Raw genomic sequence first — 15,124 nt, forward strand, 5'->3', positions numbered from 1 at the left:
AACATCCAGCCTTGATGGAGGTAAAATGTAATTACAATCACATCTAAGAAAATAGACTCACATATGATATACTGTATACGCCAAATATTTTGCGAGGATTTTATTTTTGCAAATTTTGCGAGTCGGGTGCTATTTGTGAAATTAAAGACACGCAAAAATAATGACTCTGGTCCCAATAAGAATGTGATGCACATGTACACATTGCTCCGTTCAGTACAGTACTCCACGATTTTTAACCACTCGCAAAATTGTTGGGAAGTCCCTACTCGCAAAAATTTAGACTTGTTAAATATATGACGTATATAGTATTCAATTCTGTTAGACTAAGCATCTGATTTATGATGCTATTAGGGTACATGTTCATTATTTTACTGCATACGTCGAGAGATGAATAAGGTAGTAGGTTCTGTTTAGCGCATTGTTACAAGTTCTTCAGACGAGGTTGGGTGGATTGCGACGGTGTCGTCAAACTGTGCCTTGGTGGCCCCCATCTTGACGGCTACGGAGAATCCCTGGAGCATCTCATCACACGCCAGTCCCTGCATGTGGAGACCCACAACCTGGGGGAGTGGAAGAGAGGGCGGAGTTATATTCACCTGTCACTGGACCAATATCAGCAATGCATACCACACAGTGTCAAAGGTCATGTGTGTGTGTGTGTGTGTGTGTGTGTGTGTGTGTGTGTGCATGTGTACTGACCATGACCTATTCCTTTAACACGTTGAGGACGAGTCCCGAGTACAGTATACTCGGGCAAGTGTCTAAGGGAATTGCGTGTTGTAGTGAAATCAGCCCGTCCTCAACGGGCTATTAAAGCTAAATTCAAGAAATTCCAAAACTTAGGTATCTATGGTTTACATGTACATTCACATATATTGACTTCACTCACTGGATCTTTAGCACCAGCTCCTTTATTTCTTCTTGAAAATTACAGCTGTGCAGGTAAGCAATGAATGCAATTCACTTGTAATTAAATTCATTCTGTCTTTTGCCGTCACATAATATGAGCTTATCAAAAGTTTTCTGGGAAGAGCTCGACGGAAATGACTGTGCTTGCAGAAAGAAAAAAAAAAAATCTATATTCAAAGTGGACTACATCCACTTGGCCTAATTTGGATGATTTGTAAGTTAGGAAGGGCTGCAAACATAACACATTGTTCCAGGAGACAGGAAAAAGGAAAAAAAAAATGGATGTAAGGTGATGCCTACCTTCTCCTCTGGTCCTGCACAGACAAGTTTCATCCTCGTTTTCTGCTCCCTTTCCGTCATGGCAAAGTACAGGTTTCGAAAGGTTGACTTGTACACCTTGATATTATCTGCTCCAAACTTTGCAATGGCCTCCGCTTGAAAAGAGATCAAGAAAAATTATATTAGTATGTTAGATTACATGAACAATGTCATATGTACAATAAGATTTAAAAAAAAAAAACAATAAAAAAAGCAACTTTGTTTTGGTCAAATATTTCCCTTTCTATCATCTTCTTTAGTCCAAGATTTTTTGAATAATTTAGCGATCTAAAAATAAGAGATAGTTTCTCTATACCTGATAAAGTACAAGTGAAGATATAAGTTTCTCGATTCCTAATAAACCAAGTGAAGATAAAATTTTGGCCTACAAATGTATGTCAAGCCAACAGTGGAAAACACTGACATTTTGAAATTTGAGACATCTACAAAGATGGCAAAAGCAAATTCTTACCTCTTCTGTCAAGCCAACCATGGAAAACACTGATATTTGATCTACAAAGGCGGCAAAAGCAAATTCTTACCTTCTGTCAAGCCAACAGTGCCAATGGGAGGATGCGAGAACACGACGGTGGGAATGTTGGAGTAGTCTAGCTTCAAGTCTGTCTGGTTATTAAACAGCCGGTGAGCTAACCTTCGGCCTGCTGCTATGGCAACTGTTGAAATAAATAGAGGACAAGTAATCAAATATCAGTTACATGCAACCTGTGAAGATGATCATCTCTACTTTGCACAGATGCACTGGAGGTGTATGATTTTCAATCTCCAAATCAAGAAAATGACATGTGTTTTAATGAACTGTGTACTTATCCCCAGTACAGAGATGGCTAGACAAATCTGACACTCTCTCCTCGTACATTGAATAAAACATTGCAAGTCATTTGCAAAAGAGACCTGTTTTCTTTTCTTTCTCTTTTTTAATCTCACAAAACACATGATAATGACTTGTCAAAGTGGTTCTGGCTCATTTCAAGTGCAAAGAAGTTGGAGAAATATCCCCTTGAACTAATCCAAAACAATAAATTAGTAAAACAATAAAAAGGAATTTAGTTTTGGTCATTCCTTAAATTAAGATTGAATGTGTGTTTTGTTTGTTTTGTTTTGTTTTGTTGGTTTTTTTTTTGCAGGATACACGCATCAAATCCAGAATGAAGTTACACAACAGCATTTAGTTATACAAACATTTTATACATTGTAATAACAACAGAACTGCCATGTAAAGCTGAATCTTTTTTTCTTTTCTTTTTTTTTTGCCCAAATTTGGTGTCATATTCTGTGAATGACCAAAAGAACACATCACGATGCTGCCTAATTTACAGTGACGTTAGGTTCAATAAACTTGTCTTTTCCTTTCTTGTCTTTTTTTTTTTCTTCCAAAAACACACCTGGTGTAAGAAGGGCCTTCCCACACACATCACCCAAGGCATATATGTTTGGAGTGGTCGTATTCTGGAATTCATCCACAATGATGTCTCCTTTGGCGTCTGTTTTAACACCCTGTCAAATGAAAATGAGAAGTAAAACAAACTCATATTTTAACAAAATCAAAAAGAAAAACAAAATAAATATGTCATGTCCCATTTCTTTACACTATACCATTGAGTAGTACCACAGTAATTTGATGCATTTGTGGAAGAACCTGAGACAATTACAACCCCATTGCACATATCCCAATGTCCTTTCAAGACCTTCTTTATTTGAAGAATTCCATATTTTTCAAATATGATTGTTGAACATTGGAAAAGATTTTTCTTTTTTTTCAGGTCATAAAAGGAGAAAAGATCAAAGGTTATCCACAGTCACTGTGGTATATATGCGTGCACAGTGGAAAGGAGATGCTATGGAACTTGTGAACTTAATTTTCATTTTCTCTTCAATCTTGTATTTCTGTGTCATTAGAGATGTACCACTTATTCATTAAAAAAAGAAGAATATGCATGTAGTAATGGCGAATAAGTTATTACAACAGGTGCTACCACGCCTTCAGGATTTGAAAGAAGCATGGGAAACTAGAAATGTCGCTACGGCAACTGGTATGCCTCCGCCATAATGCATGGTTCTCCTAATAGGTCTATAGTACAATGTCTTGACAATGTGTGATGACAGTTTCACACATTTGGCAAAATATTGAAATGACAGGTTTGCCACAAATGTGCTGAATGTTCACTTTCCTATAACTAGGTTTAATTGGATGAATGATTAAAACGTCAGAGTGCAGGTATTTGGGGAACTGATGATTTTTACTTGACTTTTGACCCTTTTATAAAGTTTATGCATTGAGTAATTTTCAAGGTATTGAGAAAAAGTATAATTTCAGTATCAAATGGTAAAATAGTATTATCTAAACCTGGCCTTTGACCTTTGACCTCACAGTTCCAAAGAGAATCACTGTTAGGTAGAACATGCATAAATATGTAAGTTTCATGATGATACCTTGAGTTACTTTCGAGATATGGAGGAAAAAGTGCAATTTAGCACTTTCACTTGACCTTTGACCTTTTGGCAAGAAACTTCCCACAAAATACATATTGGGTAACACATGCATACATCAAGTTAAAAAAAAAATCCTTCAGGCATCGCATAAATATAAGGAAAGTAGTGATATTCTGAGGAGTTGACCTTGACCTTTGACCCCCTGACCTTTGACCCATGACCCCCAACTTCCCTAGATAATCACTGCCCATCGGTACATGCATATATACTAAGTTCCATGAAGATACCTTGAACCATTTGCGAGATATGGAGAAAAACATGAAATTTCAACCTTTTTTTTTCACAAAATAACCTGTGACCTTTGACCTTTGACCCCGTGACCCTAAAATCCAAACACAGTATTATCTCCCCAGGATATACCCTCATACCAAGTTTGATGTAAAACCACCACACGGTTCTTGAGATATCGACAAAAACAAAACGGGACGGACGGACGGACGGACGACCCGAAAACATAATGCCTCCGGCCACTTCGTTGGCGGAGGCATAAAAGTAAATCATGAGATTTATCTCTATCTTTTGTTATACATATTTGACAATGCATCTCTGTGCTTAATTTCAAATCAACATACTTTTCATTATATATTTTCATAATTATGTTAAAATCCTGGAAAATACTTATATTTTCATTTCAGTTCTGTAGAAAATTATAATTTTGATCAGGTATATCTGTCTTTATGATCAAAGGGAAAAGGGCCTTGAGAATGAAATCACACAAAAAGACCTCTTATACAAGGATCTATATGATTTTGCGCTCATACATGAGATAATAAACAACAATAACAAAATCAAGGATGGCAATTCAAAAGTGATACTATGGTAGCTCTAAATGCTCCATGATCAAGCAAATGTTACAATGAATCCTTACCACATGTTCCAGACCCAGATTCTTGGTGAGTGCATGCCTCCCTACAGCCCAGAGCAAACAGTCAAAGCCAGAGAAAGTCCCAGCCGTCGTGTTGTAGGTCAGCGTTCCATCGGCTTCCTTCACCACGGATACCGGCTATAGAATGATGGAGATGAACAATTCCAAATAATATCAACGACCTTGGGGAGTTCAAAGGAAATTTACAGCAATTAGCAAATTATCACCGTCTGACGTCTGTAACCACAAAACATGAAATATCTGTCAGCAGAGTAACTGAAAACAGCAGCAAAGCAGAAAGTAGTCATTTACATGTAAATGCTGTATCAAAGTTTTTTGCTGATTTGGTTGAAACGAATACACATTCACTAGTATATTTCAAAATGCATCTGGTTCATGCATGAATATCAAAAACATAAAATGAACATTAGCAGCAAATTGGCAACTTAACAACTATTTCACTGTTGCTACAAGCAGCTGTCTGCCTAATTTTCATCAGTGTTTAAAAAAAATACATAAATGACAAGAATAAATTTCAACACTCATTTCATATTTCAATCATAATTAGGTATAAAAACTCAGTGTTAATGAACACACCATTACTGTACTACGCTTCTTCACTTAGCCAGGTATGCTAAACAGGGCCCATATGACATTGATTTCTACTTTGCAACTAACTGACTTTCAAGAATAGCACAGAATCAATCTCCTCTGTGAAAATTGACATAAATGGGCAAACTCTGACTAGGCTCAGTATTTGACAAGCTGAAAGCAAAATGTAAAATTGTTCAGGTATTAACCTTAGATATCTTGCAAACTGCTTTGAAGCTTCTACAATGACGTCAAAACAGACAACAGAAGTCCAATATAGATCACTACACAAATTTATTAACTAAGGTCAAGGTGACAAATTATTGGCTGACTCGGACTGAAGGTTACAGACCCATGACCAACCACATGCAATCTCCACATTAGGCAAGGCCAGTGTGGACAATTAAGTTTCCGGTAGATGGCCAAAGAGATTATTGTAGCTTGAAAAGCTGGACTTTGATATTGAGATGGTCAACACTGCATGGCAAATGAGCGTTGTTAAATTTCAAAGGCTGCATTCATGAAATAGAAATCCCATTGCCAGAAGAATTGACTACTTTACACGTATACCGTGTATACGTAATTTATTTTTGATAGCATGTCAAATTTTTTCGTGATTCGGAACTTGGATCGGGAATTTTGTCATTTGTTAAATTCGCGATCATGGAGAACACCATTATTCTGCATCTTATGCATGAACTGCATTGGCCCTACTGTGTAGTAGTACCTCTACATGTGTACACATGCACATCGCATTCATGTCAAGATCAAAGTTAATTTTTTTTGTGTGTGTTGTTAAAGGACAAGTTCACCTTCATAAACATAAGGATTGAGAGAATGCAGCAATATTAGCAGAACACATCATTGAAAGTTTGAGGAAAATTGGACAATCGATGCAAAAGTTATGAATTTTTAAAAATTTTGTGTTGGAACCGCTGGATGAGGAGACTACTAAGGCTCGTGATGTCATATGAGTACAACAGTATAAAGAAAATGTAAAGAAAATTCAACATATTTTTACTTTTTTCGCATAATAAAAGAGCACTTGACTTGCCTCTTTCTAAAGGCAATGGGAATAATATTACCCATAACATACGTCAGCAACGAGTCAAGGGAATGTGTACTTTTTTCAAAAGATAAAATTTTGTGAAATTCTCTTTATATTTTCCTTATATTGTTGTATGCATGTGACATCATACACTACAGTAGTCTTCTCATCCAGCGGTGTCTGCACAAAAACTTCAAAAATTCATAACTTTTGAACGCATTGTCCGATTTTCCTCAAACTTTCAATGATGTGTTCTACTAATATTGCTACATTCTCTCAATCCTTATGTTAATGAAGGTGAACTTGTGCTTTAAATTCACCAACAGCACTTGACCCAAGAAATCTGTGAAAATAAAACCCCAGGAAATATACGGCAAAAATATTGCATTCAGCGACAGTTAGTAAATTTGCCGGATTTCTTGTAACTCCCTTCTGTGTAAATCATAAAAGATTGTTCTACGTCACTTCAGTCACTGTGGTATCACCATTTCCTTTTTGCACAGAACTCAGCTGGTAAAACGCTAATTTTTGACACCAGTATCAAATGAATTTGTGTGGGCAAAAACTAAGGTGAAATGGCATTTCATTTCTGCACAACACCATCACGAGTCACTTACATACATCAATTACTTCTCTGGCACTAAGCTGCAGTATTTATGTAGTACATGGCAAATAACTGCCCTGTTCTGAAACTGAGTGGAAGAAAGATAAACAAAACCAAAGCATTGACTACAAAGGGTGAGATTGTGAGCAAAATTCTATCATCTAAACTCTTCCTGGTAATAACAACTACAATCGTGTTGATAACTGGAGAATTTCCACAGTTCCAAAAACTGTGGTATAACTGGAAGATTGAAAACTAGAGAAGTGCTTCTGAGAGCGCAGACCTCCACCAAGCACCTCATTTCCACCACCGATCTTGTTCTTCCATACATACGCATGTAAAAAAAAAAATCGCCCGATAGAAGCCTTTTGTTACATCAGAAACTTTCAGCTGCGCAACACGCCTCGCCCTAGCAGAAACTAGAGCACACACTTTAGTGCGTATTCAAACCTATAAAATGTGCAGCTTAAACTCCCAAGATCATTGGCCCTACCTGCCAAAATATCAAAAATCCTTCATAAAATCCACAAAAAATTGTCGGATCACCACCAAAATTTAATCATCTGTTCCTTGTGTCATTCTCAACCTTCCCTGCAAGTTTCAAACACATCCGTTCACAACCTTATGAGTTATTTTGCACAAGGACAAACTAACAAACAAACACCAAAGAAAACATAAATTCCTGTGGCGGAAGTAAAAAAAGACATACAAAGCAAGAAGAAAAGTTAGTTTACTTACTGAACTTTTTTTCACCAGGTTGATCCCTTGCTCCTCAATGCTTTCTGTTACACTGGCACTTATCATGGAGTCAAAGTTACGCAGAGCCTGAAACAAGGAGACAACATTACAAAGGTACAGTCAATCAGCCCTACAATTCATATAACGCTTGCTGATGTGCAGAAACTTTTTTTTTTTGTTATATTTGCAAGAGTGTAACAGACATCAACATTATAATAGTCATACTGAAGAAATCTAGCATTCTCATGGCAAACTTCAAACAAATCCTGTGTGAGTAATCATTCTTTGAGCAGAATAATTACTGTCCAGCTACATTATGCAATTCCCTCCCCTTGTCTTTCGTGCTAAAAAGAAAAGAAAAAAGCAAAAGCGAACAAACCTATTTCTTTTATGCCCTCAGTCAATAAATGGGGCATATTCAGTGCTTCAAAAAGAGTCACTTTTCAATGTTTAGTGTACACAAGACAATAACACTCAACTTGGACTATCAAGAGGGTTCTAAGTTCTTCTTCACATCACATTCAAGTTGGAATATAATCAGACAAAAGAATGACAGAGGATGGAGGTCTCATTAGAATTGGACTAAATAAAGTTATGGTATAAAAATGAGAATAAGAATGTAGAAACAAGGAACAGAGACACTGATGTTACAGTAAAGGAATGTAGTGACCAACTGGTGTGCTGATTAATGTAAACTGTCAAAGGTGACTTCAACTCACCTGGTCTCTTCTGATGAACAGAGAGACATCGCTACCAAGCTCCTTCAGGATGCCTGCCATCTCCACGGCGATGTAGCCTGCTCCTACCACAGCAGTCTTCCTGTTGCCATGGAAACCAGACAGACGGTGTCATTTTACCACATTACAAAGCTTTTCACATGGAACTACCACTGTACAAAATTTGTATTTTTGTCTCTTCTTATTTCTTATATTCCTCCTCCTCCTCCTCCTAATTCTCCTCCTCATTCTCCACATCATCCTCCTCCTCATCCTCATCCTCCCCTTCAACATTACCATCATCACCATCATCACAATGATTTGAATAGTACACTCCCTCTTTCTGTATCTCTAACTTCCATCTCATCTCAATCCCCTGGTTCATTGGTCTCTTGCTATTGATGTGTTATAAAACATATTACGCAGGAGCAAACATATTACTGCATAAATGACCACAATATTTCAGACACACCAGGTGATATGAGTCATATCACCTGGTGTGTCTGAAACATTGTGGTCATTGATGCAGTAATATGTTTGCTCCTGCGTAATATGTTTTATAACACTTCAATAGCAAGAGACCAATGAATGAGCACCAATCAAACAAATTAACTCAGTACATGTTTCAGGCAGCTTTTAAGTAAAACAAGTGACTTGAAAATTCACATTTTGCTGGATGAAAGTGTCATATTGATGGTTTGAAAAAGCAAGGACTCTTGGATGAGCACAGACTTACTTGGGAAGATTTTCGAGTTCAAAGAAACCATCACTACTGATACCATGTTCTGCACCTGTAAGTGAAAGATAGAGGGAAGTTACACACATTAGTGCTTATGATACCACTTAAAGGAGACCTCCAGCTGATTTTCAGATTTTTACATTTGAACAACTATAAATTAGTTATACTGAGGACGGAGTTTCAGAATTTAGGATTATGGGGATGAAAAATAAGAATATTTTCGAAATTTATAACAAATTGCAATGAACAAGGGCGATGACATGGCAGAGTCACCATAAGAATGCATGAGTTGGGGCTCAAGGAAGCAGCACAAAAGAAGAAGGCATGCATAGATTATGCACAGGTGAACTCGCAAGCAAGCTGTATTGTAATGGAATTACACTGCTACATTTCTGAAATACTGTATGTGAACCTCCTATGTCATCATCCTTGTTCAGTGTAATTTGTTTAAGGTTTTTCAAAGTATTGTTTCTCTGCTCCAGAACCACAATAAATTCCACAAATCTATACATGGAGCTGTTGATTTATGTACTACATGATGTGAAATTATGAAAATCGTCTGGAATTCCCCTTTAAAGATAATCTAAAATTTACCTTTCATTGTTCTTGCTATTACTGTAATTTTGTTGAAATGTTCTGCTATATATAAAAGACCACTTCCATAGGACCAGATGATTATCAACCTTATTTTTATCAGTCCTTTATATTTGTTATTACTTTGTTTTATAAATTTGTTCTAAAAAAAAAAGGTTGTTTTTCTATTACCAAAAAAAAAAAGAAGAAAAATGCAGGATTTCAATCAGTGGTCTTATGGGGATCATTCGGAAAAAAAAAAAATATGTTGTTAGGAACAAAATGAATGAAATTTCATACTTATGAGCTGTACAGCTGGGTAAACTTAGTCTAAGGAATGATTATTTCTAGTTGATACATGGCTGAAACAATCAAACCTCAAACAAGAGCGTAATTTGTGTGTTACATGTGTTACATGGTGTCATCAAATAATGAATGAATGTCTGCTTATTGTTGTGCAAAATATAATTCTATTAATCAACTTTGCTTTCAACATCATCAGTGATGAACTGGAAGAAATAATTACCTGGCACATCTGGAAAGGTAGGTTCTCCACCAACGGCAATCATGGTGTGTCGACCTTTGAACTTTTGGCCATTAACCTCCACACAGCCATCGGGGGTAAACTTGCCAAAGCCATTGATGTAATCCACTTTGGCCTTACCAAGATTTGCCTCATAGATACCATTCAGGCGTTTGACATACGCATCACGTTTGGTCTTGATAACACTGTGAAGAAAGTTGACTCCTTGTTAATGTTAAGAAGATTACACCTTTATTCTTTAAAAATAGGATAACTCCGTATTCTCCACAAAATCTGTGAAGTCCAATACCAAACTCCCTCAAGTTCTAGTAATTTTTTCATCGGGTGTTGTCAGTAAGATGTCATAATCATAAGAAAAATAAAAACACACACACACACAAAAAAAAACCTGCACGAGTGTACAGAGCCATGTACAGACTCAAAGATTATAATCAAGTCATGAAATTGTGAATGTTTGTACAATGTTTTTGTCAGTTTGTTAGATATACGATGTATAATTATGTACAATGTAAGTTACATGTGTTTTTTTTTTTTTTAATTCATTTTTATTTTTGTTTTTTGCCAGTGGAGGGCAAATTTCTGTAATTATTCTAACTGACAATAAAGTACCTTGTATTTAATACATGGTAATTCAGGGACATTGGGAAACACTTAAAAACTCTAAATTCATCAAGCTATTCACACAACATATCCTCTGATAATTTCCTCAGAACTGTCAATGTGCAACTTGCTGAGGAATTTCACCTTTGTATTGATACTTGAAGTCTCATCAGATTATTCTAATTCAGAATATGAGGTAAAGAATGACTACAGATGAATTTAAAGATAATGTTTGAAATCCTATCAATCTTGTCATATGGTGCTCCTATTGTCAAGTTTATACCTGACACAGTCTAAAAGCAAAATATGATACAATTACTCACACTTTTGATGGTTATAATCTCTGGGAACGCAAGGTCATGCCAAACTGTATCCGTGTGCATATACAATGTACTGTACATTTAGCAAGATGAGTGAAAAATCCAACGCAGCACTGTCTCATTTTGACAAAATTTAACTCCTAGCTTTATTTGCATGGAGATTAACCCTAATCAGGCTGGGCTTTTTTGGCTATGCTATATCTGGGGGGGGGGGGGGGGGGGGGGGGGGATCTCGCGCGGTACGCGCGATCGTGCCGAAAATCAGCACACGCGACGCCCGCGACGTATTCTATCAAAATGTATGGTTGCTTTCTCCGAAAAATTTTTCTTATATTTTATATCAATTAATTATTGTAATTTATGCATAAAATCAGTTTTTGGCTCTAAATCACTTATTTATGCTCCAATTAAGCTAATTTCTTTTTAGAAATGTTTCTTGTGTCATTCTTCTGAGACATAGGATAAAAAAAATCTGTATCGAAATTAATTTCTTATGTATTTTATTGTTTTTTGAATTTCTTATGTATTTCCTTGTTTTTTGACCTTTTGTTTTTGTTTGTTTTTTGGCCAAAATTCGTCACAGACATTTTTCAAAGCATTATTATGCTAAAATAAATTAATTTCGGCCATTCTAAGTGAAGATATGAATTTTTATGTGAATTAATTGAAAAAACACAATTTGCATTGGATTTGTACACAAAATCACGTTTTGGAGCAATTTTGGGGTTGACAAATTTTTTTCAAACGGGCGTCGCGTCAAAACGGTACGCGCGGGCGCAACAATTTGGGTCTCAAAAGTTGCGCGATACTTGAAAGAAAAAAGTCATGAAACATCGCGGCGGGAGCTTATCGCGTTGCGAAGATATTGCGCGAAACGTCGAGGGGGGGCTGATTCCGCCCCCCCCCCCCCAGCCTGATTAGGGTTAACCCATTGAAGACGAGCCCCTGGAATACTCGGGCAGGTGTCTATGGGAAATACATGTTAGAGCAAAATCAGTCTGTTCTCAATGGGTTAAACATCACTACCACATTTCTGCAACTGGTGGACATGAATACAGCTGTACCATTATCCTTACCCCCAGTCAAACCCTTTGAAGTCGACGTCAAAGCCGTAGTCCTTGTGGTCATGGATCATCTCCATGTGCATGGCTGTATTGAACATGACCTTCTTGGGAACGCACCCCACATTGACCTGAGTGAAACATAAAGAAAGTTTGATCACCAGATGACAAGATAATTAAATGCTAGTTATATAAACCTGTTGAGGATGAGTCCCGAGTATACTCGGGCAAGCGTCTATGGGAAATGCATGTTGTAGCAAATATGTGAGTCTACTACTCTTCTAGACCATACTACAGAGTGTGTAAACAAATCCAGAAAGCAGCTACACATATTTTTGTTACGTGGGACTACCTTGAACCTTGAAGATATAATCCCAGTAGCAACCCCAGCGCGGGACGCTCTAACTAGTACACATACAACCTGTACGTGTTGGGGTCACTGGTGCGGTTAAATTATAGCAGCTGCTTCTCCACAAAGCTAAACTGGTATGGGTGTGTGACATAAAGTGACAGTGTACTGTAAGAAGTAAGAGTAGATGACAGTGAAAAAGTTGTATGTACAATAAAAAAGGTGAATGTGTAAGCAAAATAACAACATCATCTTCGTTTTTTGAGTCAGCTGAGATGGGACATTTAATATTTTGAACAAAAAAATGCCTCCTTGCACATAAATCCACTGTTCTTCCTAAATATAGAATCTTTTATCTCCTTCGATCGTCCCAGCTTTCATAACATCAGTTCCATACATACACCAGCGGAAGCAACATGTCTCACAGACTCAAGCCTTTGTAGAACAGTATGTCAGTAAATTCTATCTAGACTCTTTAAATTGTTTCGTTCTTTCCTTAGCTCTTACCTAGCATCCGCATGCAGAACTGTCCACCACTTAGTCCCAAACATACACAAGTAGTGCAACCCCTGGCTTTGTAAGCTTCGTGTTCTTGGTCATTTGTTGATACTAGGAAGCTTTAAAAATTGAAAGAGCAGTTTTTGTTTTCTTATTCACTCGTGCATGCATGTTTTCATCGTCTTTTCTCTTGTTCATTTGTGCGGATACTAACTCAGCCGTCTCAGTAATTATTTTACAGTCGGCCTTCATATAATCATATTAGATTATATAGGTTCTAATGATTTAATTGGCTTACACATGTCCCTCCGAGTCGCTTGTACTCAATCACAGCAGCCGTAACCCCGAACTCAGTTGCACGCCTGGCACTGGCGATACCGCCGGAACCTCCCCCGAGGACCAGGTAGTCGTATGTCTTCACCTCTTGAGCAGCCATCGTAGCCGTGGAGAACTGGCGGAGACTCCGTTGGAGCTGTCGCAACCGTACTAACATCTACGAGTCTCTCCGACACATACGATGTCGATGACACAGCGCAGTTTTGTCGTTTTTCTATTCAATAAAAAGGTGCTCTCGACTCAGCACCAGGGCCCAATCGCCTGATGAAAAGCCTGAATACCTGAAGCTGCTCGGAACAAAGGCCGGCTATTGTACCGGGATTTGAAGAGTACTAGCTACTGTATACACAGGCACTTTTTTTACTCGTATGTACGGGGCCAGGGGTCGGCAATTCCGCAAGTCATGTTCCACTGAACTTGTGGCCGAGGTACGAGCGCTTCTACTACACCTACAAGCTGCATACTACACAGTTACAGTACATGTACGTTTTTGTCAGGCCGATCGGGTAGGCGTGGTCTGGACTGGTATAAAAATTTTAGATCAAGGAGTCCCCCCGTCCACCTCCCTGGAGACTGGGATACTACTTAGGCCCTACTAGTACAGTTACCCGTAAGTGGGGGCGGGGCTGCTCGTACGAGGACAGACAGACAGACAGGAACTTGTGAAAAAAAAAAAATCACAACAAAGATTGCCCCCCCCCCAAAAAAAAAAAAAAAAAATGAAGACAAAAAAGCTTGTCCTACCAGCTGGTTGCCCGATAAAAATACTATTAATACTCAGTAGCCCCTAGTCCCCAATTGTTCAAACTGTAGGGCCTACGGGTGACAAACAACTCTCATTGTTAGGTCCTTTGAATTATCATTCATGTGAATATGTTTGAATAAAACTAAGGCCCATATCAAAGGGAAATTTCATATTGATATTATGTTGATTTGTCTATGACAATAGAAAAATCAGAGAAGTATGATATATCAGTGAAAATTTGGGGATTGAAAGCACTTAGACACCGAAAAAAAAGAAAAAAAGGTTATGAACCAGTGGTGGATCCAGAGGGGGCGCAACCGGCGCACGCCCCCCCCCCTTTATTTTTCGTTGAAAACAAGAGAAATAAAAAGAAAAAATGAAAAGAAACCCGGAAGTGGCACCAGAAATATTAGTTGCGCCCCTCTTTAGGCCTACAGAATTCCTGGATCCGCCCCTGTGAACTGTGAGTTTAGAGACAAGTTTAGAGCGGTTTAGAGTGTAAAAGACAATAATAGGCCTATTGGCAACTCTCTGTGATCTAGGTGTATATAGCACCTGGCTCCCGATTTTTTTTTTTTCAGACCTGCAAGTCTGAAAAGACTTATTTTTTTTTTTTTTCTATCGACTCTGTGATAGTGCGTGACACATTGTGGGAGCCAAGCGCCTTTATGATATCTATTACGCTCTACTGAAAAATGGCGCTATCTTTCTGTTCAGTAGGCTACATGAGTACTCCATCTTTGGTGTATTGTACTGTTGGCATGCATGGTGTGGACGTGTTTATGTATTTTCTAAGTACAGTGCAGCTAAAAACATCCCATTCCCTTTTAGCGGATCGAGTTGCATAAGATTATCCTGCACCACTTGAGCTTATAAGTGGTATATAGTGTGGTAAATCTACAGTGATATAATTAAATTATCTGATGTTGTTCATCGGTATCATCATCATCCGCATCATCATCATCATCATCATCATCATCATCATCACCATCATCATCATCATCATCACCACCATCTTGATGGTACATGTATGAAAAAAAAATATGTTTTGCATGTTAC

The 15,124-nt window shown here is 37.8% G+C and overlaps 1 protein-coding gene across 1 annotated transcript; it reads right to left on the bottom strand.

Annotated features, from left to right (window-relative positions):
* Positions 1-13,687, bottom strand: LOC140244926 (glutathione reductase, mitochondrial-like). The gene is made up of 11 exons (XM_072324535.1): positions 13,283-13,687; positions 12,153-12,268; positions 10,139-10,341; positions 9,037-9,091; positions 8,304-8,403; positions 7,585-7,671; positions 4,607-4,741; positions 2,631-2,742; positions 1,770-1,901; positions 1,210-1,343; positions 1-560 (listed from the first exon to the last, which is right to left on the bottom strand). Exons 1-11 carry the CDS (start codon positions 13,475-13,477, stop codon positions 411-413), a joined length of 1,419 nt encoding a protein of 472 aa, XP_072180636.1. The 5' UTR covers positions 13,478-13,687; the 3' UTR covers positions 1-410.
* Positions 13,688-15,124: the final 1,437 nt, after the last annotated feature.

The sequence above is a fragment of the Diadema setosum genome, chromosome 21 (assembly GCF_964275005.1).
Source record: "Diadema setosum chromosome 21, eeDiaSeto1, whole genome shotgun sequence".
NCBI lineage: Eukaryota > Metazoa > Echinodermata > Echinoidea > Diadematoida > Diadematidae > Diadema > Diadema setosum.